Genomic DNA, 23,867 nt, shown 5'->3' with positions numbered 1-23,867 from the left:
TCTCCCGGCGTCCCCCGGCGGCGGCCATGGCGGACAGCGGCGGGAGCGGCCGGGGGCCGCCGTGCCCCGGTGCGGCCGCGGCCCTGCGGCGCTGGGAGCAGCTGCGGCGGCGGGCGGCGGCGGTGGCGCCGTGGGCCCGCGGGCTCCTGGCCGTGGCCGCTGGGCTCGGCCTCTTCTACGCGGTGCTGCGGGTGCCGCTGCGGCTCCGGGACGGCCTGGCGGCCGGTGAGAGGCGGCAGGCCGCGCCGGGGGGGCTGAGGGCTCGCCGGGGGACGGCTGCGGGGTCTGGTGGAGGGCTGCGGGGCCGCCGGTGCGGGCCGGGCCGAGCCGTCCTGCGTCCCGGGCCCCCCGCTGTGCCTCCGCGCCCGGCCACACCGCGGCGGTTCTCGGGTGCTGCCGGGCCCGTGCCCGGGGGGATGCCGGCCGTGTCCCGGCCGTGTCCCGGTTGCGTCCTCGGCCCGTCGCTCCGCGCCCCGCTGCGTGTCAGCGCAGACACCCGCTCCCTGCCCGGGGCTGCCTGGTCGGGCCGGCGGCCGGGCCTGGGGGCGAGCCTGCGGCGGGCGAGCTCGCCATCCCCCCCCGGGCCGGGCCTTGCCCAAGCCCCGCGCCCTCCCTGCCCGGGCTGGTGCCGGGGGATGAAGCTGAGCAGCGGTTTGGGTCAAACCACGGTCAGAGCAGCGCGAGAACGCTGCGTTCCCTGCCGCGTGCTCTGAAAACCGGGGAGGAGAGGTCGGTGGAAAACGTCTGTTGGTAACACCGAGCGTGGACTTGGCTCCACAGTACGTTTCCGTTTTAGATTAAAATGAAAGAATACATTAAATTGGCTTGTGCTGCCCACCAGCCACGGTATGGGTGAAACCACAGGCTGCTTTGTCTAAGAGCTTACGCTGAAGTTTTTAGATTGGGTGTATAACCTAAATCACTGTCACAGGTGGTTACAAAAATAATATATGGAAAGGACTCTCTAACAAAGTAACGTATCCATAAAGTTATTAGGGCTGTATTGTATTACATATTTGCATAACGTTTTGTTCAACGTTGTTTAATAAAAAACTAGTTGTGTTTTTCAGTTCTGCTCGTTAAGTCTTTGGTTTTGTTTCTCTTAACAGTGACTGTGTTCTTGAGCACTTTGACTCCGAAATTCTACTTTGCCCTTACAGTGACTTCGTCTTTTATATCTGGATTGATATTTGTAAGTAGTCCACTTTTATGTTTTTTAAACAGCTTTAGCACCTCTAAGATGCTTTTCATTAGGGGTAAATGCCATCGGCTTTTTTTCGGTCAGACTCTAGAGGGTGCCTTTGTACTAGGAAGAAACTTGTTTAGTATTTTCTCTGATGTATTGTAGGTACTCTTGCCATGTGTGTTGAACATTGGGGTGAGTAAGGAAGATAACTTGTGCCTGTTTGAAGGAGATACGTGTCCATATGAATGTATACGTATATGTGTGTATATATATATGCATTAAAAATGCAAAATATCCATGCAAACGCTGCAGACCTCTCTGAAAAGAAAGCACTGAGATTTTATCTCTCGTAAACTACGTAGTTAAGAGTTTTGTTTCTCACAGTAATTTTTGGGGGTTTTTGTGCATGTGTCCTCACACAACTTTAACAACTTTGGTGTGAAAATGAGCCAGTGATTGAGCTCATCTTCAGAGGACAGTGCACAGCCGGGGCTGCCTGCCCGCGCTGGCTGGGGCCCGCTGGCCTGGGCAGTTCTGCAGGCGCAGCCGTTTCCGCAGTGATCGTCGTCTGACCCTCACGTGGGCTGTGGTGCCACCTACAAACCTTTGGAGTTAGTCTTTATTTTCAGTATTAAAAGCTAAAGCAAATGTCTCTTCTCATTAATTCAAGATATTTACCAGAATGTGCAAAATCTGTTTCATAGGTGATTTTTTTTGTAGCCACCATTAAAAAAAAGAAAAAAAGTCTTATTTATGTGGCAGAAACAACTTGTTTGCTGTAAGTAATGTTGCTTGGATTTTGATTGAAGGATTTGAGGAAAGTCATTTAAGGAGATGGATTCTGCTTGTGATAAGCCTTTTACATAGGTTTGCTCTTAGGAGAAAAAAGTGATTATTGGTCATCCACTATTTACAGTAATGCTGCTTAACAAAGAATACAGTTTGTCTAAACATCCCGCCTTTCTGCCTGCTAGTGACTATACTCAGATAAGTTGGTCCAGGGCTGACTGTGGTAAAGTGCTTGAGGACTTGTGATGCACAGGGATTCTTAATAGCTTCAGAGAGAGAGGTGGTAATATTTTTGACTCAGAATTTCTGGTAAGTGAACTTGATTGCTGTTAATTCAGCCTTTTCTCTTTGGACTTTTCTGAATGGCAGAACACATCACTTTAACTGTCCATTTTGTGCTTTATTTTTTTAGAGTATTTTTGTGAAATGAAAAAACTGCACCTGTCTTGAGGTTCCTGCCTCTGTGTACAGTTTCCCTATACAGGCACTTTCTGAGAGGGGTTAGAGGTTATCCTAATGACTTGGGGAGGGAGGAACATATGTTGACTAAAATTTTACTGGTGTTTTTCAGTCTCTCATGTTATGTGGGTGATCCTGCATGACAAGACAGGCCAAAACAGATAATTAGTGTTACTTTATATGTAGATAAGTTCCATCTTATAGTCATTTGCAAGGGGATGTACAAGCTGTGAACAACTAGCTCTTCATCTCTGATGTGTATGTTGGAAGGGTGTCACCTGAGGACATTTCTGGTGTTTTTTTTTCTCCTGTGACAGGTGTTTGAGTGGTGGCATTTCCGAAAATACGGCACGTCTTTCATTGAGCAGGTTTCTGTGAGTCATTTAAGGCCCCTCATTGGTGGGGCAGAAAACAGCCCTCCAGCAACAGCATCCTTCTCTGCTGGAGAGAATGAGACGAGCAGGCAGAACATGCCAGGTGATTGTTGGTGTGTCCTGGCAGTTTTCCTTAAGCTTCAAGGTGGCTGGTTCACATGAACTGCCTGTTAATTGGCTTTGACTCTGCATTAGTGCTTGTAAGAACTGGAGAAAGGCCTACATCTTACAGTGCCTTTTGTTAATAATGGTAAAAATAAACTAAATAATACTGTATCTTTGATCTAAAATTGTCATTATTAAAATATGATTTAGAAAATATATTACAGCTAAAACTGTTTCAGTAACATTAGGTATTTACTATTCTGACTATGTGCAGGATAAACATTGCATGAGTGTAAGTGGCAGTGTTTAATCCTTACACCGTGTGCTTTTGTACCCCAGCAATGTTGGGGAGCAAAAATATTTATGGCATAGCAGAAGTTTGTGAAGAAGATTATATGATTGTGCTCAGGTTGTATAACGATAAAGCAGCTTTTGAAAGTAAAACTGCATCTGCATTACTGCATTTTAAAGTCAAGTTAGTATTTCCTGTGCTTTTCATTCAAAAAGTACCTTTTTTTTTTTTTCCAGAATGCAAAGTGTGGCGAAATCCTCTCAATCTTTTCAGAGGGGCAGAGTATAGCAGGTATTAATTACCTTACTTTTCGTTCATATTTTTAAAATTAATTGGGGGCGTGCACATGACTTCATCCCAGAGATTGCACTAGTAATATCAGGAGACGGCCGAGACCTGCGATAGGGGAGATTGATGTCAGTCCTGTGTTTAAAAGGCACCTATCCAGGCTTTGGCAGTTTCAGTGTTAAGAATGCAAATACCACTAACATCATCAGTTTTTTTGAAAGTAGGGGAAAAGCTTTATTCAGAGGTTGAGAGAGTGATTCTGAATTTAGATTCTCTTTTATGAAACTGATAACGGCCGTATTGTAAGTCTCCTTGTGTTATTTCATAGGGAAAGCTGATTCCTAGGAAGCCAGTTCCCGAGTTGTTCAGAACTTTACAGCCTGTACAGATTATGGAACAGTGTAGTACTTGAAACTTCTGGTTAGTAGCTCCAGTCCTTAATAAAAACTGTTTGCGCTAGTTTCAGTTGTCAGGCCCATCAGCCATCCCCCTTGGTATCAGCGTTACCATTTACTAGGAGTGCTGCTTACTGAAATTTCTCCTGTTAAAGATACATGTGGGTGACCGGGAAGGAGCCTCTTACATACTATGACATGAATTTGTCTGCTCAGGATCATCAAAACTTTTTCACATGTGATACAGATGCCCTTCGGCCTTCAGATACAGGTACCAGTGTCGTATGCGTACGGTCTGTAACTGCTGGAGAGTGTAAAAGGGGCTGGTTTTAGTATACTTGGAGGTAGCGCAAGCTATCGTGTCAAATATTTTGTGAAATGAGAGCCTTTCTCAGCTACTAAGGAGGTTTAATAGATGTATTTAGTGAAAAGACTTCTTTTATCTTGTGCTTTCCCTACTAACTTTAAGGCTGTCAGGATCCTGACTTATTTTAAGATCTCACACTTTCCAGATAATTAACAACACAGTGTTGAAAACCTGGAGTGTATTCTCAACAGGCAAAGATGTGGTCTCGTTTAAACCTTAGTAATGAATAGTCCAGCCTCCAGAATTTTTTCATTGTGTTCCACATGTTTAGTGCAGAAAATGTTCTCTACCTGGTTACTGTCAGCCTGGGTGTGAACTATTGTCAATTTGTCACATTCCGGAAGCGTTACTTGTCAGCTGGCTGTGACATGCTTGATATGAACGATGTGTTTTTGTTTGACAGAATGGAGTGTATTGTCTCGCTTGCTAAGCCAAGACTAATATTTTGTTTCCAAAAGAAAACTCAAACATTTTTCCACGTTATTCTTGCTGGACAGCAGGAGGTTTTGTTCCAAAAGAAACATGTATAGAGTCTTTGGTTTTCTTATCGTACTTGAGATAGGCCAGATATGTAACTCCATGAAGTAAGGTTCTGGAGCTCTTTCAGAGCTGTTAGCTCGTGCGAAAGCTGTTAGTGCTGCGTAGAAAATGGTAGCCTCAAGTATGTTGTTTTGCTAGAAGCCGGTTTTTAGTGTGGGATTTCTGTTTTTCCCTAATGGGAGCGCAGTGGGGAGGGGTTTAGAGTCATTGCATTGAACTTTTGTTTGCTCCTTATCTGACCGTGATTTGAATTCCCGTTGTAATTCAAATGACCCTTTTGAATAGATAGATTTCACCCTTTTTAATTGTTTCCTAGAACACTTTCTAAGAAGGTGATAAATTATTGTATCTTGAATTGGCTTTGCTGTGTTTGGCCACTCAAATGTGCTTTGTAAAGTTCAACAGAAATTGTTTAACCCTTTAGGATCTGGTAGTTTTCTAAATACTTAAGTATGAAGCTATACCTGTGCAAGATATCGCTTACTCTATCACTGTTTTCTTTGAAGTTCTGTTTGAAAGCTTAAATTAAAATTCTGTGCAGGTCTGTGCGAGAACCTGTGTTTAACAACTGCTCTTGCCAAGCTTTCAACAAGTCTTGGGAAATGTTTCCAAAAATCTGTAGCGATTTAGAAATTGTACATCTGCCTGGTTATGTAAGCTGTCTTTGCTTCTCAGTGAGGGCTCTTAAATGGTCAGTGGGTAACCTTCCTGGTGGTGCTTTCTGAGATGAAATCTGGAGCGTAAGGAGAAGTTGTGAGATTCTGCTGCTTGTGGTAGAAACTGCTGGAATTAAACCACTTGTTTACTCTTCCCTTTAACAATCATATAGCAAACAGGAATTTGCAAAATGGAAGTGAATGTTAATGTAGAGCATAAGCAGCCAGCGTTGCCTCCACTGGCTCCTGGGTGTTTCGCCGGTGTCTCTGTCCCTCACCAGCCTTTCAATGTTTTTGCAACAGTTATGCAGAAAGCATGGCGAGAGAGAAACCCTCAAGCCCGGATTAAAGCAGCATATCAAGCTTTAGAGTTGAACAATGAGTAAGTTTAGTGTGTAAGTTCCATTGCTGTATTTCTAGTGTGGAAGATTAAGTGGACTGATACTGAGCACACTATCAGTTTCTTGATCTAATAATTTACTTTTAGCAAAGTTCTGAATAGCTTCAGGGGGGACTTCTGTGACATGGGGCTGTCAGTTGCACTGAAGTATTGAATGGTTCCTCAAAAATATAGCTTTTGTTTTCCCTTTTTCTTGGGAGAGATTTTGTTTTAAATCTTTGTATCAGTAGCACTAAATGAGAAATCTTATTCGGATGTGGAACAGTCTGAATATAAGGTTGTATGTGTTTCAGAGATGGCGTTGTGGTGACACTGTGTTTGGAGTCCACAGATGCCACTCCTGTAAGGGATTTAAAAATGCTCTTATAACACAAACTGAAGAATTTCACACACACCTGTGATCTGTTTTGTTATGTAGTCTCATTGTTTTTGTGTAAAATGTCTACCTGCTGGTTTTAAAATAGGAAAGCAAAGCAAACACAAAAACCCTCTCCAGACGATTACCAGAGCATTTTTAATATTTCAAGAAAAATAATTTGACTTGCTGTTACAAATCTTTCTGTTGATCTTTCTCCAAATGTGTGTGTTTTCTGTAAAATGGAAATGGTTTCTGTTTTCCTGGCGTTCACCATTTGAACTCAAATCAGTTTTTTGGTACTTTAATATTGTCCATGCTTAGATATTAAACAAAAGTGAAAACTGCCCATTTCTAATGATTTTAACACTTATCTAGAAAATACTAAACTTTGTCTCCCAGAATAATTAGTGGGTTTTTTCCTTATTACAGTTGTGCCACTGCGTACGTCCTTCTGGCTGAGGAAGAAGCAACAACTATTGTGGATGCTGAGAAGTATTTCAAGCAGGCTCTGAAAGCAGGAGAAATGATTTACAGGAAGTCGCAGAACTGCCATTCCCAGAGTCCCCAGCACGAAGCACAGCTCAGTAAGGGCTTCTGAATCGCCTAAATTCTTGGGTTTGTGAGAGCAGAAATGTCAAACTGGAGTTAAAATTAGTGATTCTAGTTTGGCTCCTGGTTCGGAGAGGCGGTTCCTACTGTTCCAGCCACGTTTGTTCCCGCTGCGGTGCCTGAAGGAGTCGTAGGAAGCGGCCGCCGCGCTCTGTGTTGGTGGCGGGGTGTCTCGGTGCGTCACTGGCTTGGAAAGTGGGATGGGCAGAGCAGGGTAACGAAGCAATTAGCCCGGGTCAGTAGCACCTCCTTTTATTTCACACAAAGTTTTGTTAAACAGAATCTTTTTTGTCATTTAACCTAGTTAAAACTTGCTGGCATTGGTCTAGATGGGCCTGGACTGGGACAGCATCAGTAATTATTTTATGCTTTTACATGTGGTTAGAAAAAGGTTGTGGGGGTTTTGGTGTTTGGGGGTTTTTTTGAGAGAGGGAAGGAGAGGTCAGGATTGAAACTGATAAGTCTATTTGTTTTTTGTCTTTGTAATCAGGAAGAGACACCAATGTATTGGTATATGTGAAAAGGAGACTAGCTATGTGTGCCAGAAAACTTGGAAGAATACGAGAAGCAGTAAAAATGATGAGAGATGTAAGTAAAAATAAAGTGAGCAACTGTTGTTTTTAGTCACATTGTCTGAATTGATGGTTTAAAGTTCCTCTCTAGGCATCATAATTAATCTAATTAAAATATTTTCCGATGAGATTTGCACATCATTATTCATGATTTATTTTGACAGCAGTTTTTTCAGTTCCTACGTGTAGGTTTTAATTTTTTCTATAATACAATGTCCTATGTTCACAGTTCTGTTGTCCAGTTTGCTTCATGCTTGACTTGGCGACTAACTTGTCAAAATAGCCAACTTTAGATTTCACTATCATTTTTCTTTCACTTGCCCAAGTTGTATTGTAAGTTCTTTTTTCATAGGAAAATATTACTGCCCAAGCCAACTCACCGTGGGGGTTGTGCAGATCTGGGCTGGGAGTGTGTTGTATGAACCTCAACATACTTATTTTCCATTAGGTGAATACAGGGAAGAAGTAAGGTAGAAATGATGCGATTCTTTTCATGCTGCTTATGTGCCAGTTTCTAACACTGTGAAAGACCAGAACTTTGAAAAAGCTTAAATATCGTACTGATTTCTATTAATAGTGTTTCAGGAATTCAAGTGCAATTCTGTACGTGCTTAATTTATTTCTCTTTATTGATTTGCAGTTGATGAAAGAGTTTCCACTTCTCAGCATGCTGAATATTCATGAAAACCTCCTGGAGGCTCTGCTGGAGTTACAGGCTTATGCAGATGTCCAGGCAGTTCTAGCAAAGTATGACGGTGAGTGGTGCCTGTTGGGAAATGCGGGTGTTCGGGTGTCTGAGTGCAGGTGAGGTGGGCACGGTGTGCCTGGCCAAGAGCAGATGTCTGCCCATGATCTCAGCTGCTTGGCTAGATTCCCTTCATTGGCAACAAACAGGCGCTTCTAGAGTGCAAGTCACGTTTTTTCTTGTGAATAATGAGGTCAAATTTAGGTAAGCTAAATTGCATACAAATTACTTCTTACATTTTTAAGTTACTTCTAATCTGTAAAGAAATCTTGGAGCTCACTTTGCTTCAATTCAAGGATTATTTTAATTTTTTAATCTCTTCTACATCCCTGGTTATGCCTAAATTCATCAGCCTTTTTCTTCAGTCAGCATGTAGCCCCCTAAGTAATTGATGTAAATAAGGTGGAAAATGTAGTTTTCCTTTCTGTCATCTTCCAGGCTTGGCCTCGTGATTCTGTAACACAGAGGTTGCTCGCCAGAGATTAGCAATGTGCAAGCATGCTGCTTGCCAGAGATTAGTGGTATGCAAGCTTTGGGCTGTTAAATGGCAGTAGTTTGCTTTCACTTTCCATCTCAACTAATGTGTTTCAGGTGTTGTGGAAGTCTAGATAAAGGCTAATGAAATATATACTTACTTTCTTATTGTCCTCAGAGTTTTGCCACCTAGATAATGCCCACATCATTAGTGTACAAAGTGCTGCTGTCAAAGCTGTCCCTTAAATCACCTTCAGAATGGAGGGACATAGAAGCAGTATTTTGTGGCAGTCGTTCCCTGCCCTTGAGAAGTCGGTACGTTCTCTCTTGTGTCTCTGTTCTTCATTGCTTCAGGGAATCAAAAGTACGATATTCTCACCCCAATCCTGTGCCCCCTGTGCGTGGCCACCCTAGCAGCCTGCTCTTGTTACTTGGCCGTCCATGTTCTTCTGTGTGGATTCTTACTAATTTAACAAAACCATTTGCTCTTTTCCTGGTGCTTCTTTATATTAACATCGGGAATCGTGACACTTTCTTAAGAAAGGGTTGCTGATTTTTTTCCAAAGCATCTGGAAAAAAGAGTATGAGCTTCAGACTCTCCGTAGCGCCCCTGTGTTTTGCTTGACACGACGGCCAGACTTCTAGTAAGTGATGGACAAGCCCAGGATGGGATTTACAAAAAAAGCAAGAGCCATCTGACTATACACAACATGGTACTTGGGAATTAGACCCCAGACTTTGTCTGCTTTTAAAGTAAACTTGTAGTGTGAAGTGCTAACCTTATAATCTGTAATTGTCAGCTCAAACTTGGCCTCAGATGTTCTACAAAACCTACAACTAAAAGCATTTTTCCCCATGGAACTGGAAAAGAATGGAAATGGCATTTTCATTAAAATTTGTCTACCTGTCTGTAATGAATGCAGTTTTTTTGGTCAGCTTGTAGTTGGTCTCTCAGTATTGTGTAAAACTCCGTGTTAATGTACATTTGCAAAATTAGGTAAAGATTAGAAGCTTGTTTTAAACCTTCATGGGTTAATACAGGAAAAGTATGCTGTTCTTAAGTGTGTACTTATACATGCATTTCTCTTTGAATTAAGTTTCAGTGTCTTGGTATGTTTAGAAGAAAAAAAATTACTCTTTACCAGCTAACTACAACTCAGAGTTTTTAATCCGAGACTGACTGGTGACCAGGAAGAAGACTGTGCAAAGAATTTCAAAGTTTCTAATCATAGCTGAAATGTTCCAGATGTTACATTCGCTGTCTGGTATACCCAACTAAGAATCTTCAAGCTCAAAGGATGTGGGTTTAAAGTGTTTGTCTTGCCTTAGAATCTTACAGCTTAATTATTTTATTTTATCATAGATATCAGTCTTCCAAAATCAGCAGCAATATGTTACACAGCAGCCCTGTTAAAAGCCAGAGCTGTTTCAGAAAGGTAAGCAAGCACATTTGTGAAAACAGTGGTTTGTTGCTAATCTTGGGTTATGCTGTAAAATATGAATTAAAAAGGTCTAAGTCCAACATGTAGCAGTTACATTTCTAAGATCAAGTTAAGTGTATTTATATATACACATATGTGTGTATACCGTTAAATGTAATTTAAAGTTTCTTTTAAGCATCCATGAAGTTAATACAGCTTAAGATATTTTTCAAGAGCCCGTGTACACACATGTGCTTTTGTATAAATTTCGTTTTCAGTTTCTTGCTTGTGATGTTCAGCCGTTCTTTGTTCTGTGGATTGGGTGCAGGGTATTTGTGGTAGCTCACGTTGGCATTTCACTCCTGGTCTGTTTGCCCAGCTGATCCCAGTGTCCCTCTGAGTGGGTGCTGCTGCAACCGTCACAGGAAGGACTCGATCACCTTATGTGATTGACGTGGATTTCGGAAAGTTAAACACAACTTTGTCGTATGGGCATGGATGACAGTCAGGATACCTAAATTAACATGAACATTTGTCTCCTAGAAGGGTTTGTTTATCTTTCTTGACAAATCAGCCAATTTTTAATGAACTCCAAGCTTACAGTGCAAATAAACACCTGGTTAGCATTTATTACTTTTGTTCAGTGTGGGTTTTTCCCTTCAGGTTCTCCCCAGAAACTGCCTCCAAAAGAGGGCTTAGTACAGCAGAAATTAATGCTGTGGAAGCAATTCACAGAGCTGTGGAATTTAACCCTCATGTTCCAAAGGTAAGAGTATTTTATTTCCTATTGGACCACTTCTATTGTCTTCTGAAAAAAGTCATGTTATCATCTTGTTATTGGAGCCTTTCTAGCCCCATGTTTTCTTGAAGTATCTCCAGCCGTTGAGTTGTTGAACACACTAGTATTTATATCATACATATTTGGTGGCCAGAATTAGTTGTTTGCAATAGGTGATGATAAAACAGGGGGGTTTTGCAAAAAATTTAAACTCAAAATTTTCAAACTCGATGGAAAGTCCAGCAGTGTATTACTGAAGGCCCTTCACTGGGTAAGGGTAAGCATTAATAAATGTAAATTTAGATATTTAAAATCCCTGAAGGCAAATTAAGTTCTCCAAACAATAACCACTCATAGTATCTCAAAATACATTTTTTTCTGCTGTGCTTCCAAGCACAGCTCCAGGACTTGGGTTATTGAAAGATCCACAGTCGTTTATTTTCTTCATCCTCGTGTAAGTGAGATAAAGAGTCGGTGTTGCTGCAGGCTGTAATTTAATGTCTGGCATTGCTTGACGTGGCCGGGATACGGATTCCACTGAGCACTGGGTGAAAATAAAATCTTAGGTTGCTTTTTACTGTACTGGTATCTGCGATGTGTTCAGTTTGAAACCTCGCATGCAGAAGGTTGGCTTAGTCCTGGACCTAATCCTCCTGAAATGATCATGGAGTCCCAGTGACTGTTGCTGTGAAGGCTCGAATTATCCAGCCGCTCTCTTCTGTCTGCCTGTCCAATCTAATAGAATGTGCACTGAGAGAGCTAATTGCTGGGAGAAATTGCTGCTTGTGTGCATGACTGATCAAGAGCGTAGCAAGTTCATTTCAGACAGTCTCAGACAGATTTTTCTTTAGCCTCTGCCTTCAGGGGAAGAAGATTATAACGCATTATCATTACCTAAAAGTTCTTTTATTTTGTATATCCTCCAGTTTCAGGAGCCTTATGCACCTTTTTAAAGAAGTTAGGTATCATTTCAAACAGGCTGTTTGCAAAATATGTTCCGTGGTTCTACAGACAATCACCGACACTGATTCCAGGTTGCAGTAACTTGATCTTCTAATTGTATACCTATCCAGTTGTCTTCATGATTTTTTAAAATTACAATATTGCCTTGAAACACCAATTTATTAGGTGACAGGGCAGAATTTTTTTGGTGCTATCTAGAGCTCCGAGATGCTTGTAGTCACAGCAACCAAGTGAACGAGGGCACAAACAAGTGAAGTAACTTGCCCAATGGGTCACAGTGGAGTAGTGGAGAGAAAATCTGGTTTTTGAATTTGCAGTCTGTTCTGTCCCATGGACTAAAAATAAATGAGTATGTAAAGTAGAAATCCCTTTGTTCTTGCATCTGATGAAAGTGGTTGTCTTTGCACATAACATCGTTTTGCATAAGGAAAATAAGATAATGTTTGTTTCTCTTTGTTTGGAGTTATGCTTTTACAGGGATGGGTTTTGTTTGGAAAGTTAGGAAGGCACTTTACACTGCTAGGGAAATGGTGCTCTTAAGCCATTTCAAATTAGAGATCTGTAACTACATTTTGATAATGTATGAAACAATCTTTTTCCAGTCATCTTCTGGATATCTTACAAATTTTTTTGTGTATAAAGACTTCCTTAAATCTGCAAAACCCAAGATACTTTCAGTACTGATATCTTGCCTGTTTTATGGTTAAGACATGAAAACCTGCCAGACTCTGGAATTTTTCTGTTTCTGTGGTGACATGGGCAGAGACCAAAGCCTGGAGTTCAGCGTTGGCACGTTGTGGCAGTACTGGCAGTGGGGCTTCATCACCACTCTCACGTTTATATTCCCCTGCTCTCTGCACAGTTAGTACAATGGAAAAGGGCACTGCGGAGAGCATGAGGAGTCAGGGCAAGGGTCAGATATTTGAGACCATTTTCCCACAGCAGCCCTGTGTGAGTGATCCTTTACTGTGTTAAAAAAAAAAAAAAATTAAAAAAAAAATTGAAGAGGATTAGAGGGGATTAGCAAGAATATTACCCTCCGGAGTGTAGGCCCAAGGCACTAAGAGAAGAACCTAGCCAGGCAGTAAATGTGCTTTATTTGGCCAGGGCACAACCCCTCCTGCATTCCTTCAAGAATCTGAATGGGAAAAGTTAAGTCCTCAAACTGGATTAGTAAATAATCTCATAGTTTGTGGCATCTGCTGAAATAAATCGGCGAGTTAGCTGCATTCTTACACTTTGGGAGACAGTCAAAGGACTTGCCAGCTACACTGATCAAAGATGTGGATTAACTTGGTCTCTTATTGAATGAGACACTATATGCTAGGAGAGAACGACTCACAGGTGAATACTAGAGCTGAAACTGTCATCTCAGTCTTGTAGAAATTACTCATCTGTTTTTAAAAGCTAAGTTAAAATGAATACCTGTCTTTTTTTAATGTACCAAAACAAAATTGCATGTCCTGTGTTTCAAGGGAAATGGAAAATGATCAGTCCTTGTGTTCTTTGACCCTTCTGTGCATCAGATATTCTGCTGATGTAGGGAGGAGGCCAAAATTGAAAAAATCTGAAATCGGAGATACTTTGTGGTAGTCCAGCAAAACCACATTCAACCAAGATTTTCCTGGGTTTGGTTTATTGTTCTTCCTTTGGTTAGCAAGCTGTCACTTTCTGGTTTGCTACTCAAGAGCTGGCAAGTACTGAGCCTCCTACACTGAAACTTTCGGTGATGAAATGCTGAGCAGAAATACTGTTGGTTTGGTGGGTTTTTTTATTAGCCTGAACTTGTTGCTCATTGGTATTGTACCTGCGGCATTATACTTTATGTATATTCCACAAGAATGTATTTTTATTTTGCCTTACTGAAGATGCTTTTTTTTTGGTGATATTTTGTGTGTGAAAACCCCAGTTTAAGAGTCTTATACCGGGCTGTGTGTTTTGCTGCTTTTCCCCTCCCGTGGAGCGCAGGCTGCCTGCACTGTGTCGGGACTGGGCTGTTTCTCCAACAGGCAGAAGCAGGCCCCTGTGGGATGTGCTCAGTTATGCCTCAGATGATCATTTACATTTCACAGTTAAAGATTTTGGAATATTCCACATAACAAGTGTGCTTTCCACTTTCAGTATTTACTAGAAATGAAGAGCTTAGTGCTACCTCCAGAGCACATTCTGAAGCGAGGGGACAGTGAGGCAGTAGCATACGCTTTTTTCCACCTCCAGCACTGGAAGAGGATAGAAGGGGCTCTAAATCTGCTGCACTGTACATGGGAGGGCAGTAAGTATCTCTCCTTGTTTTAGTTTTTTCTGTACAGCAGACTAATCTCTCTGCTTTATTCACCTCCAACACGATTGGTTCTCTTTGTGAGAAGCTGGTCACTTGGTTTAGATACAGATCTGATGTCACGCTCTCTCTTTTCAGCATTTAGGATGATCCCATACCCATTAGAGAAAGGTCATCTTTTCTATCCCTATCCGAGTTGTACAGAAACAGCAGACAGAGAACTGTTGCCAAGTAAGTGGTTTCTAAGCAGTAATGATAATAAAACATAAGCTAAGGACATGTTCAGTTTGTGGTATTCTGTATTTACCTTACTGTGATTTTTTTAGTTTGAGCTTCCTGTGAAGGGGATTCAGCTATTTGTTGATGTCCTTCCCAAGCGATCCTGGAGCACTTGACGTGTGTGTGTGGTAAATGTTAGCTTGACTCTCTAATAACAGAAGTCCTTCAGAGATGAAGTCTGTGTGTGGTACATTCAGATTAGATTTGGCCAACTTCGAAAACAACAAAATGGACCAGTTCTTGAAATACTTTTAAAAGAATTCATGGATTTGACTACTGTTGTAGAGGAGCCGTGTCCTTTTCCCAAGGAATAGAGGCATGGTTCCAGTCCTGCGTTCGGGTGTCTGTGATCTTGCAGAGAATCCTCGGTTAATCTGTAGCTTCACAGAGCATGTATTGCTTTCGGTCATCGATTCGTTGGTCCGTATTTGTCAGCTGGGCAGTGTGCTTCCTGGGGCTTCTTACCCGTTAGGTATTTCTATGGATTTATACTGACACTTGACCCTGAAAAGTAAGTCTTCTCCAGCTGCCCATTACTTCAAGATTATTTCATGCAACTGTGAGCCTACATGGTTTTTTTCTTTAGGTAAGGCGAACAGACTAAATCACTAGGGCCCATGCTCATCATATTTAGGAAAATAGCATCAATTTAGATTAGAATTAGACTGTTAATTGTACCTGTTAATAGGATTCCTTTGGGGGTGAACTTCTACATCATGAAGAAACACAAGTCCCAGGGGACTGGAAAGGGCTACTGCAAAAGCACCAGCAGACCCACTGAGACCGCAGCTGTGGAAAGGAAAACTACACATACGTGTTTCTATTTAAAAGCCTGAAGTTATATTTAAAATGTGTAATTTAAATTTGCCCCCAGACTGCTTTAAATTACTCATTTCTCACTTATGCAGGATATTGCACAAGGAATTCCTTGGTTAGCGACTAACCCTAAATTGTAGACTTCCCAGCATAATTAAACACCAACACATGCAGATATTTCAACACGATCACTCACGCATTCCTGTTATGTTTTAAATATAAAACTACCCATAAATAAAACAATCTTAGCACTTTTATTGCAGTACTTCCTTGAGAAATCTTGACACTTTTTAAAAATTTATCTATTTATTCTAAAGTTGGTCAAATCAATGATTCAAAAATCCTGTATTGGTCTGACTGGTAACAATTCTCAAATGGCCATGAACATACAGAATTATCTTTACTTGTCCTTATCTATTTCAGATTTGATTTTAATTTCCCAGTGTAGGGAAAACTAGTGAAAAAAGAATCTTTCCTATTTTTTTTTAACACTTTCCTGACTTATGTTGGGACCTTTCCTAAGTGATATTGCTCCATGTTTTAAAAATTGGGCAAGCTCCCACAGGGGATGAGAGCATCCCTCTGTTCCATAGTGGACGAGTGGTCCCTGGTTGCTCGGGGAAGGGGAGCGTGGTGCTGTCTGGTTGCATGTGAAGAAGGTGAACTGATAATCCCTGGGATAACACTGAACGTTTCTGATGGGTGTTAGACATGGAACTCTGAACGTTCTACTTAGTTGTGCTCCAAAATCAGACACTTAAAAGCAAAACAAAAGCCAAGCACTTTGCCATTAATGCATTGCAAGAGCGTGAGCCACTGCTGCTGGACTTGGTCGTGCAATGGCAGCTTTCATGTGCCAGCATTCGGAAACAGTAACTGGGAGGGTGAAGTGTCTTTTTCCTCCTCAGACTTCAGTTTAAAAATGAATACAATTGTATTTTCTTGTTTTACAGAAAGGCTTACTTAAATTTTGAGGCTTTTGTTAGATTTTCAGAACAGCTTGTCAAGAAGTGTGCAGCCCTTTCATAATTCCTTATGTCTATAGAAACTAATTTTTTCTTCATTTAAAACCCCTTTAAAATCATTGGACAAAAGTCAGGGCTGCAGGTATTCAGAGCCAGTAAGTAATTGCAAATTCCCCAAACAGGTCCTGGGCTAGTAACCAGTAGTAGTGTCTTGAGTGCTGAAAGCTCCATATGCCAGCCCTTAGCCTGCCTAATCAGCTTCTTTTGATTTTGTTACCATAGATTGGAAATTGCAAGGAGCTGCTATGTGCAGAATTTATAACCTAGTCCTGGTGCTGTTTTCTTTGAGGTCTACTCTGTCAGCTGCTCTGAAAAAATTTACTGTAGCCTACCAACCAGAGATCTTTGAAAAGTATTAAGGAGGTACCTTGCATGTATATATAATGCGAGGGTTGTTTTGTACTTGCTGAGCTGCTTATAGGACGGGGAGATGTGCTGTTCTCTTCGGGTAGCAGGGTTAATGCTTTGGAGGGTTGAAAACACCAGAATTGTTTAAATTGGTCTAGGTAATTTTGACAGCTTGTGAATTTTACAGTTCATCCCTCTGTCCTGTTAAAAGAGTAGGTACCAAAAACTAAACCTGATGAAATGCTTCAAAAGTAAAGCCCATGCAAGTGAAAAAGAAGACTGGGAAGAGAAAGATGTAATGACTATTAACAATGAACACAAGCATTTAATGTAGGGGAGACATTTTTCAGAAGTTTAAGTACTGGGACCTAACATGTGCTGCCCAATAGCCTTGAGTCCAGACTTACTCCTTCTGAAAGTGTAGAACTGAGTTACAAGACTGTGTAAATAATTCGTAAAACTGTCCTCGATTATCAAATGTCAATATTCTTAATTTTTTCCTTTCAGCATTTCACGAAGTCTCCGTTTACCCGCAGAAGGAACTTCCCTTTTTCATCCATTTCACAGCAGGCCTCTGCTCCTTTTCAGCAATGCTCGCCCTCCTCACACACCAGTTCCCTGAGCTGATGGTCATTTTTGCTAAAGCTGTGAGTATCATCTCTGTCATGGGGCTTGCTGAGGTAACTTGGGGAGTTTTGAGGTCCATGGTGAAGTAGGCTCTGGTCAGTCTCATGCTTCTGGGCCATGAATTATTTTATCTCCCTTTGTAAGAATCTTAATTAGTGACAAATACTTGTTGAAATTTGGGCAAAATGTCTATTTTGACAAGGTGAACTGTTACTATAACATACCTTGGCTTTAATTTGCACTCTAATGGTGAGAGAGCAGCATTTTAGCACCAGAGAAATTTTGCCACAGGACACTGTGGTGAGTATGGATTTTATTCTCATAGAAGTGAAAGACTGCAGTGTGAGAGCCTCAAAAAATAAATTTGTTGGCTGGAGATTTTGAGAAGTGAGTAAAAGACAGGCTGGACTGCAGGAAAAACAGATCTCTTGCTGAGCGTTGGAAACTAGTAGCATGATGTGACTGGAACGGATGAGAGCAGAGGTAAAGTAACCGTTACCTCCCAAGCCAGGTTCAGAAGTTAGTTACCTAGCTGTCACCTACCTTTTGGGAACTAGACCGGTGGGTTTGTATCTTATCTGGTTACAGCTACTAGATGGAGAATGTGTTGAGTGACCTCAGTTCTGTCACTTGAGTACCCGTTCAAGGATACAGATTGGTCTTGACAATGGCGATACGTTTCTAATCTCTGCTGCTTTAGACACATCTAACATGTCTGCTGTTGTTTGTTCCTGTGGGTGCCTTCTGCGCCCGTCTCCTTCCTCCCTCTCTCTGCCCTGCTCTCTTCAGGGTTTCTTTTCCTTGCTTCTCTGTTAACATTGCTGCTGGCTGTAAGCTCGTCTGAAAGCTGTGCTCCCTTACTTGTCAGAGGGAGAAACTGCCCAGGCAGCTTCCCCTCGCCACTTCTCAGGCTAAGCCACGTGGTTTGGCCTTTGTTGAACTGTGGATCTCGCGCAGAAGAGCGGAGTGGCCAATAGAGAGCCCTGAACTCTCAATGAATCATTTATTCTAGCTTTGCTAGTCAAAAGAGAGGGTGAAAGGCGTTACGCTTTCTTGCTGTTTTAATGCAGCAGGTAATGGAGACCCAGGAGGTGAGCCCTTTTTCTTAAGAATACGTTGTTCCTAAAAGCATTGGCTTTGCTAACGATTCTAGTCCACAGCGTCCAAGTCATGCAGGTCTGAGAGTGGGGCCTCATTTCCACACAGTTCTGTTGATCTTTTTGTTGGAAAATGTAGTTGGACATGCCAGTGACAAATTTCAGTGCTGCTCATAATTGGCTGGGTTCATAGTAACTAGGGTCTAACTATCTGCTTGATTAATTCTGTAAGGACTGCATTAGCAAAGTTGTATGATTTCCAAAGAGATACAAGGTCAAATGTTATGCTAACAAAGAATTGCTTGGTGAAGTTCTCTCTGCTGGGTTTCTTGAACCAAAAAAAGACTTTGTACGAGTCAGTTGGCTTTGCATACTGGCATTTTGAATGTCAAGTGACATGTCCAAATGTGGGGGAAAAAACTCCCAGGGTTTGGTCATTTGGCAGTGTGTTTATTTCACTTATTTTCTACAGAAACGGATAGATAGTGTCTGTTCAGCTGAAAAGATGATCAAGAAGCCTGTGTATCGCTGTGTCATTCCACCAACCGAGTCACAGTGGGGGCAGGCACAGGCAAAGGGGTTCTTACCCCTTACTGTGCTAGTTTAATACTGGCAAAAGTGGAAACTGTATTGAAATAAACAGCCAAGTAATGAATTCTGTGTTAACCCCTGAGATTGACAGCTGAGAAGGGAATGCCATCTTCCAGTATTCTGTTACTTTAGACAGAGTTAATGTTAAGTCCCAGTCATACACTAATGACCAATATTCTTCCTTATTTTAATTATTATTGTACTCTCAATCCCATTCCTGATGTTTTCAGAAGCATTCAGAAAACTTGTAAGAAACAATGATATTCATTATCAAATTAACACTTCCAATTTTATTCATAGATTGCTTCAGTATTCCAACTATAGATAATGCTGTGACTGCTGCTTACACTTTATAAAGCGTTATCTCTTGTGTTCTGGAGGTATGTGGCAGTAGCATCTGGTTGAATTTTCATACTGAAAATGGAAGTTTACCTTCTCTTTAATGACACCTGTCTCTGCACCCAAGAATACTGTAATAAAACAATTATTATTTGCTGTATCTAGTGTTATATCTGCAGGTAATTCCAGTGCTTTAAGCTTTCAAAATGAAATTTTTTTTCTTGTGTGTTTCATAATCTCAAGTATTTTTTCATGATACTGTGTTTTAACTCACTAAATACAATAATTGGAGATAATAAAGTTCTAGATGGTAGATACCTGGAGTGCTCTGGCCTTAGTGAAAAAGTGATACAAAATGTATTTCCAACAAATTGTTGAATTTCCAACAACTCTAGAACACAGTTTTAGGAATGACAGTTGGGAAGGACCGTGTATATGGAATTCTTCACTACAGATCTCAAAGCAACTTAAATATGACCACTTAGGTTACATTTCAGTTGCTTCTTGATCAAACTGTTGTTCCCAGCAGTTGAATCTCCAGCGACCTGTGTGCCTCTGAAGGGTTTTAAGAAGTTGAATACCTTTCTATTGACTTGAAAAGTCTGAGTTTACATATTTTCATTTGTTAGTGCTTGAGTTTGTTTCCTCCATAATAAATCACAGGGTAAACCTTGGCAAATTGCTAAAAATATTCCAAGTGGCCAAAAATCACAATGAAGCGTTTGCTGGTTCCAATGTATACAGCGTAATACGCCGTCAGCAGGGCCTGGAGCGCTGGCACCGGCTGCGGGTGGGACGGAGGCGGCCCTGCCTCCGCGCCAGGCGCCGGGGGATTTCTGCTGTCCTGCCCAGTGGAAGGGCTTGCGGGCGCTAGGACTGGGCCTGGCAGAAGTGCTGAGCATTTACTGATCCACTTAGAGCCAGCTGCGGCTCACTAGTTCTCTTGCAGCTCGGACATTTAATGTCCTTTGAGGAAGGGAAGGTGTGCTGAGGACAGTGGGACAGGCAGCGGTAGAGCTCCGTGCGACCCGCGGTGCGAGCGCGAGTGCTCTCAGTGGGTAAGAGCTCAGGCTCGCTGCTTGCTTCAGCTTGATTTCTGATCTCTTGGAGAATCGCTCTGTTCTTGATCCTCGGAGACAGCTCTGTTGTCTCAAGTAGTTGCTGTTGAAAATTTTCTGAGTAAGTGACAGAAGGGAGGAGGTAGGTGAAAGGGATGGCAGCAATCTCTGCAGTTCACTGAGCAAGCTGAAAAATACTCTGTTACATAAAACAACTTCTGCTGAAACTGCAGACAAAAGGGTCTGATTATTTTTCCATTCAGTATGAATTTTTGTTTTTTAATAATTACCTAGGTGGAGAACTGGGTGGCTATGTACCATCTTGCAAAAGTGATGTTGCACAATTCCTTCTGTAATATCTTAAAAGACACCAAGAAGTCTGCCTTCGAGAAAACTAGAGATGCAGAGTGACAGCAGGGACTGTCTGCTCAGAAGTTCCTGGAAACAACCACCATGCCTACCTTCCGAGGAAATCAGTCCCGTTTTTTAAGTCTGAATCTTACGCTGCTGGAACAGACCAATATTAGTTAATATTAAGTATTGAAGAAATATTGAAGCAGTGTTCCTGCTGAATCCTACTGAAAACAACTTCCTTGTTCATGGAGTTGGACAAAATCCTGAGACAGTCCCTGTTCCAAAGTGTTTTGAGATTGATTGCTCGATATTTTCACAACAAAGAAAAAAGTCGTGGGACTTAAATTAAAAATTGGCTAATTTTTGATTGCAAGATTAGGAGAAAACATTTCTCGTTCTGGTTGTTCCGTAGCTCCCCGTTGGAGGGTTCCTTGCCATTTTGCTGATAGCAGCCATCTAGAGACAGAAAATAGGCCTAAACAGAGCCCCGTCTGGCAAGCCCTGCTTTCTGTGACACGCTGCTTTACTTTCTGAACAAATCCCCCTACCACTTTCCCCAAAGCTCATTAAGTGAGGCTGGAGAATTAACTTTTTAGCCAGCTGCTGAACTTTTCATATTTATAAACACTTGAGTCTTTTGCTTATCTAAGAGAAAATGTGTATAGTTTGGAGATGTGCACTTCCCTGCCAATGTGTAATGAGTAGTTCTACACTTCGTAGAAAAAAAGCCTGAAGTTTCCTGTCACAGCTGAGTGTCGATGCCAAGGGCAAAGGTTTCTTGCCTTGCTAATCTACATCTTAACTCATGCACTTAATGTGAAGGTGCCACACGCAAACAGGCAGGGGAGAAGCTAGCTGTGGTGGAGAGCCCCTGCGCTGCTGTGAATGTTATGTTTTAAAAGCCTTTTTAATGTAATATTGGAGGTTATGATAGAAGCCAGGAGGGCCAAAGTAAAACCCTCAAAGTAAATGAGGCCTGTCATTGCTGCCTCCTGAAAAGAGGGTTTCTACGGGGATAACACGAGTCCCAGCGGAATACTTGGGGGATGGGTTGAGAAGGTGCAGGGCAGTTTGCACCATTCGTTTTAGCCTAATCTGGAACTGTTTAGAGGGCATCTAGAATGTGGGTCCTGTCTGGAAGCACGGGCCGGTTTTGGTGGATGGTCTGTTCAGTTTTTGCACGTTTGAGTCGATGACCTATAAATAATCCACGCCTGACAACGCGCTGCCCTCCTCCCTGCGGGGCTCAGCGCTGCTGCCAGAGCTGAGCCCAGGAAGCGCCGTCCTAACCCCCCCTGCTTCTGCCTAGGTGCTGCGGGTGCTGTGGCCTGTGAGTGCTCCCAGCGTCCTGGCCTCCAGCTGAGCGGACCGCGCCGGCGGTGAGTGGGCAAGGCTGGGGCCGTGGCTTCGGAGGGATTTTTCCTCTTTTGTGTGTCTTGCCTAATATTTAATGTTCGCTGCAAGCCTGTGTCATGGCATCAGCGCTGAGGGGATCGTAGCTCTGCTGCCTTGAGGGGAGGATACAGGGTGGGTTTTTGTTCGTGCCTTTAGCCTGTAAAAGGCCTTTGGTTTTGAAACTGAGCTAACTTTTTGTTGCTGTGTTCTGTTTCTTCTAGTGCTCTGGGACTCTTCTTTCATCCTTCAGCTTCATTAAAGAAAACACTGAGGTGCCCCTGTCCGTTGTCCGGCATCGGCCGGCTCCGCTGTGCCCGGAGCGCACTTGCCGCGCTGGGTCCATTCCATTGTTCTCCCGAGCCTCGCCCCGCTGGTTCGCTGACCCCCGGGCGTGGGGGGCGAGGAAGGAGGCTGTGCTATCCAAACTGGTGTCTTTGACAGGCTTCCACGTTGGTAATGGTGCTTAACGTATGAATTTCTACTTTGGCCTTGGTCTGTAGTCATCTAGGAAAATAGTTTTTGTTGAGCAATACCTTACTGCTCCCTTAATCACTTGTACAACTGGAAGCTAATGCTTCCTCTGTAAGAAAGGAGAGGACTGAGCAGATGTTTGGAGTATTGACACTTCCTCCTCAGCTGCAGATGCACCAGATAATTGGCTTAGATTTAATTTTATAAGCCTTTTTCAAAATATTTGTTAACCGCAAAGTATGGTTCTGCTTTCTTTATTAAAAAGTTGCTTCTTAACACATTGAATTTGTTGACTTCTTAAGTGTCTGTTTAATATAGATTACAATGTGCAAACAAAGATTTGTTTCTTCTGTGTCCTACAAGCTTGCCTTGCGCAAGGAAATGGTAGTATAAACTCCTCTATTTTGTATTGCTGCTACTTTAGATGTAATTGTGCATCTTTTGTCTTTCAAACCACTTTGCCCTGAGGAACAGGGTGGCTTCTGAAGCTGCCAAAAGCCGTTGTGATATCTGCATGGGAGTTTTTTGGGAGACCTGCACTTTCACGTGTTAGTCCAAAGTACTGTTGTTGTTGGTATCGGGACACAAAGAGAACTGAGGTGCGGAGCGTTCTCCGAGGAATCGCTTCATGTGCAGACCAGCCCCAGGGCTCGGTTTGCTGCAGAGGCGAAGAGACGGCTGGGGCAGCCCGGTGGGTTGAGGTGGTCGCTGCGACCTCCATTCCTTGGAGCAAACGGCCGCATTTCCACCTTCAGGTCTGCTGCTCAGCACTGAGGAAGCAGAGTCCTGATAGCCAAGGCGGCTTTGAGGTAGAAGTGATAAAAATAGCACAGGCTTGTGGATAAATGCTAATTCTGAGCACATGACAAGTTGTCAGTCATCTTACATTTTACAGATAAACACGTATACTTACCCCTAATAACTAGGGAGATTTTATGTGTTTAATCTTCACTGATGTTTGTGAAGGATTGATGTAAGCTGTGACGTTGACGGCTTCTTTCAAAGGTGGTGTAAATTATTCTGGTTTCTGAATCCTGGCTGGAAGAAGCTTGCTGTGGCCGCCTCTATTCCCTGAAATAATACCTAAATCAATCAATTACAGGTTAATTGGAGTTGACCTATAATCTGTCTTGATAAAAAGACAGAATGATTCTTTTTCTTGTTCTTTCCCAAATCCTTCTTTACCTTGTAAACAGAGTGCTATGAAGCGGGCAGTCGCCTGTGCATCTCGTGTAAGCGCAGCTTATTTGTAACCGGCTGGGAGGAGCCACAGGTGTTTAGGTAGAAATGCCACTGTTCCTCCCCACTGTATGTTTCTATCAACTGGGCTTTAATCCAAGTTAAATACTTGAATTCATTGAGGAGTCAAGAGGGGAGCCCTGCAGACAGGTACTACCAAATTTTTTTGAGTTGCTGAA

At 42.4% G+C, this 23,867-nt stretch overlaps 1 protein-coding gene across 5 annotated transcripts; it reads left to right on the top strand.

Annotated features, from left to right (window-relative positions):
* The first annotated feature begins 11 nt into the window (after positions 1–11).
* On the top strand, positions 12–22,734 carry ST7L (suppression of tumorigenicity 7 like). Of its 5 annotated transcripts, none has more exons than XR_012632184.1 (16): positions 12–225; positions 1,110–1,192; positions 2,752–2,911; positions 3,442–3,496; positions 4,044–4,159; positions 5,755–5,833; positions 6,639–6,793; positions 7,309–7,406; positions 8,031–8,145; positions 9,973–10,045; positions 10,694–10,796; positions 13,893–14,043; positions 14,188–14,280; positions 14,376–14,456; positions 16,392–16,532; positions 17,025–17,156. XR_012632184.1 is itself a non-coding variant. In XM_074893943.1 (16 exons), exons 1-15 carry the CDS (start codon positions 27–29, stop codon positions 21,944–21,946), a joined length of 1,674 nt encoding a protein of 557 aa, XP_074750044.1. In that variant the 5' UTR covers positions 12–26; the 3' UTR covers positions 21,947–21,962; positions 22,200–22,734. The 5 variants fall into 5 exon arrangements, 3 of the variants coding, with proteins under 3 accessions (XP_074750044.1, XP_074750045.1, XP_074750046.1); XM_074893943.1 differs by lacking the exons at positions 14,376–14,456; positions 16,392–16,532 and adding exons at positions 21,893–21,962; positions 22,200–22,734 and having other exon boundaries at positions 17,025–17,164; XM_074893944.1 differs by lacking the exons at positions 12–225; positions 14,376–14,456; positions 16,392–16,532 and adding exons at positions 254–779; positions 21,893–21,962; positions 22,200–22,734 and having other exon boundaries at positions 17,025–17,164.
* The last annotated feature ends 1,133 nt before the right edge of the window (positions 22,735–23,867 follow it).

This window comes from Strix uralensis, chromosome 24 (assembly GCF_047716275.1).
Source record: "Strix uralensis isolate ZFMK-TIS-50842 chromosome 24, bStrUra1, whole genome shotgun sequence".
In the NCBI taxonomy this organism is placed as follows: domain Eukaryota; kingdom Metazoa; phylum Chordata; class Aves; order Strigiformes; family Strigidae; genus Strix; species Strix uralensis.
This window is presented reverse-complemented; position numbering and strand designations above follow the sequence as displayed.

Coding starts and splice junctions, on each gene's coding strand:
- ST7L (XM_074893943.1), top strand. CDS start 27: ATGGCGGACAGCGGCGGGAGCGGCCGGGGGCCGCCGTGCCCCGGTGCG. Junction 7,407..8,030: donor CAGTAAAAATGATGAGAGAT/GTAAGTAAAAAT, acceptor ATTGATTTGCAG/TTGATGAAAGAGTTTCCACT. Junction 14,044..14,187: donor GCACTGTACATGGGAGGGCA/GTAAGTATCTCT, acceptor CTCTCTTTTCAG/CATTTAGGATGATCCCATAC.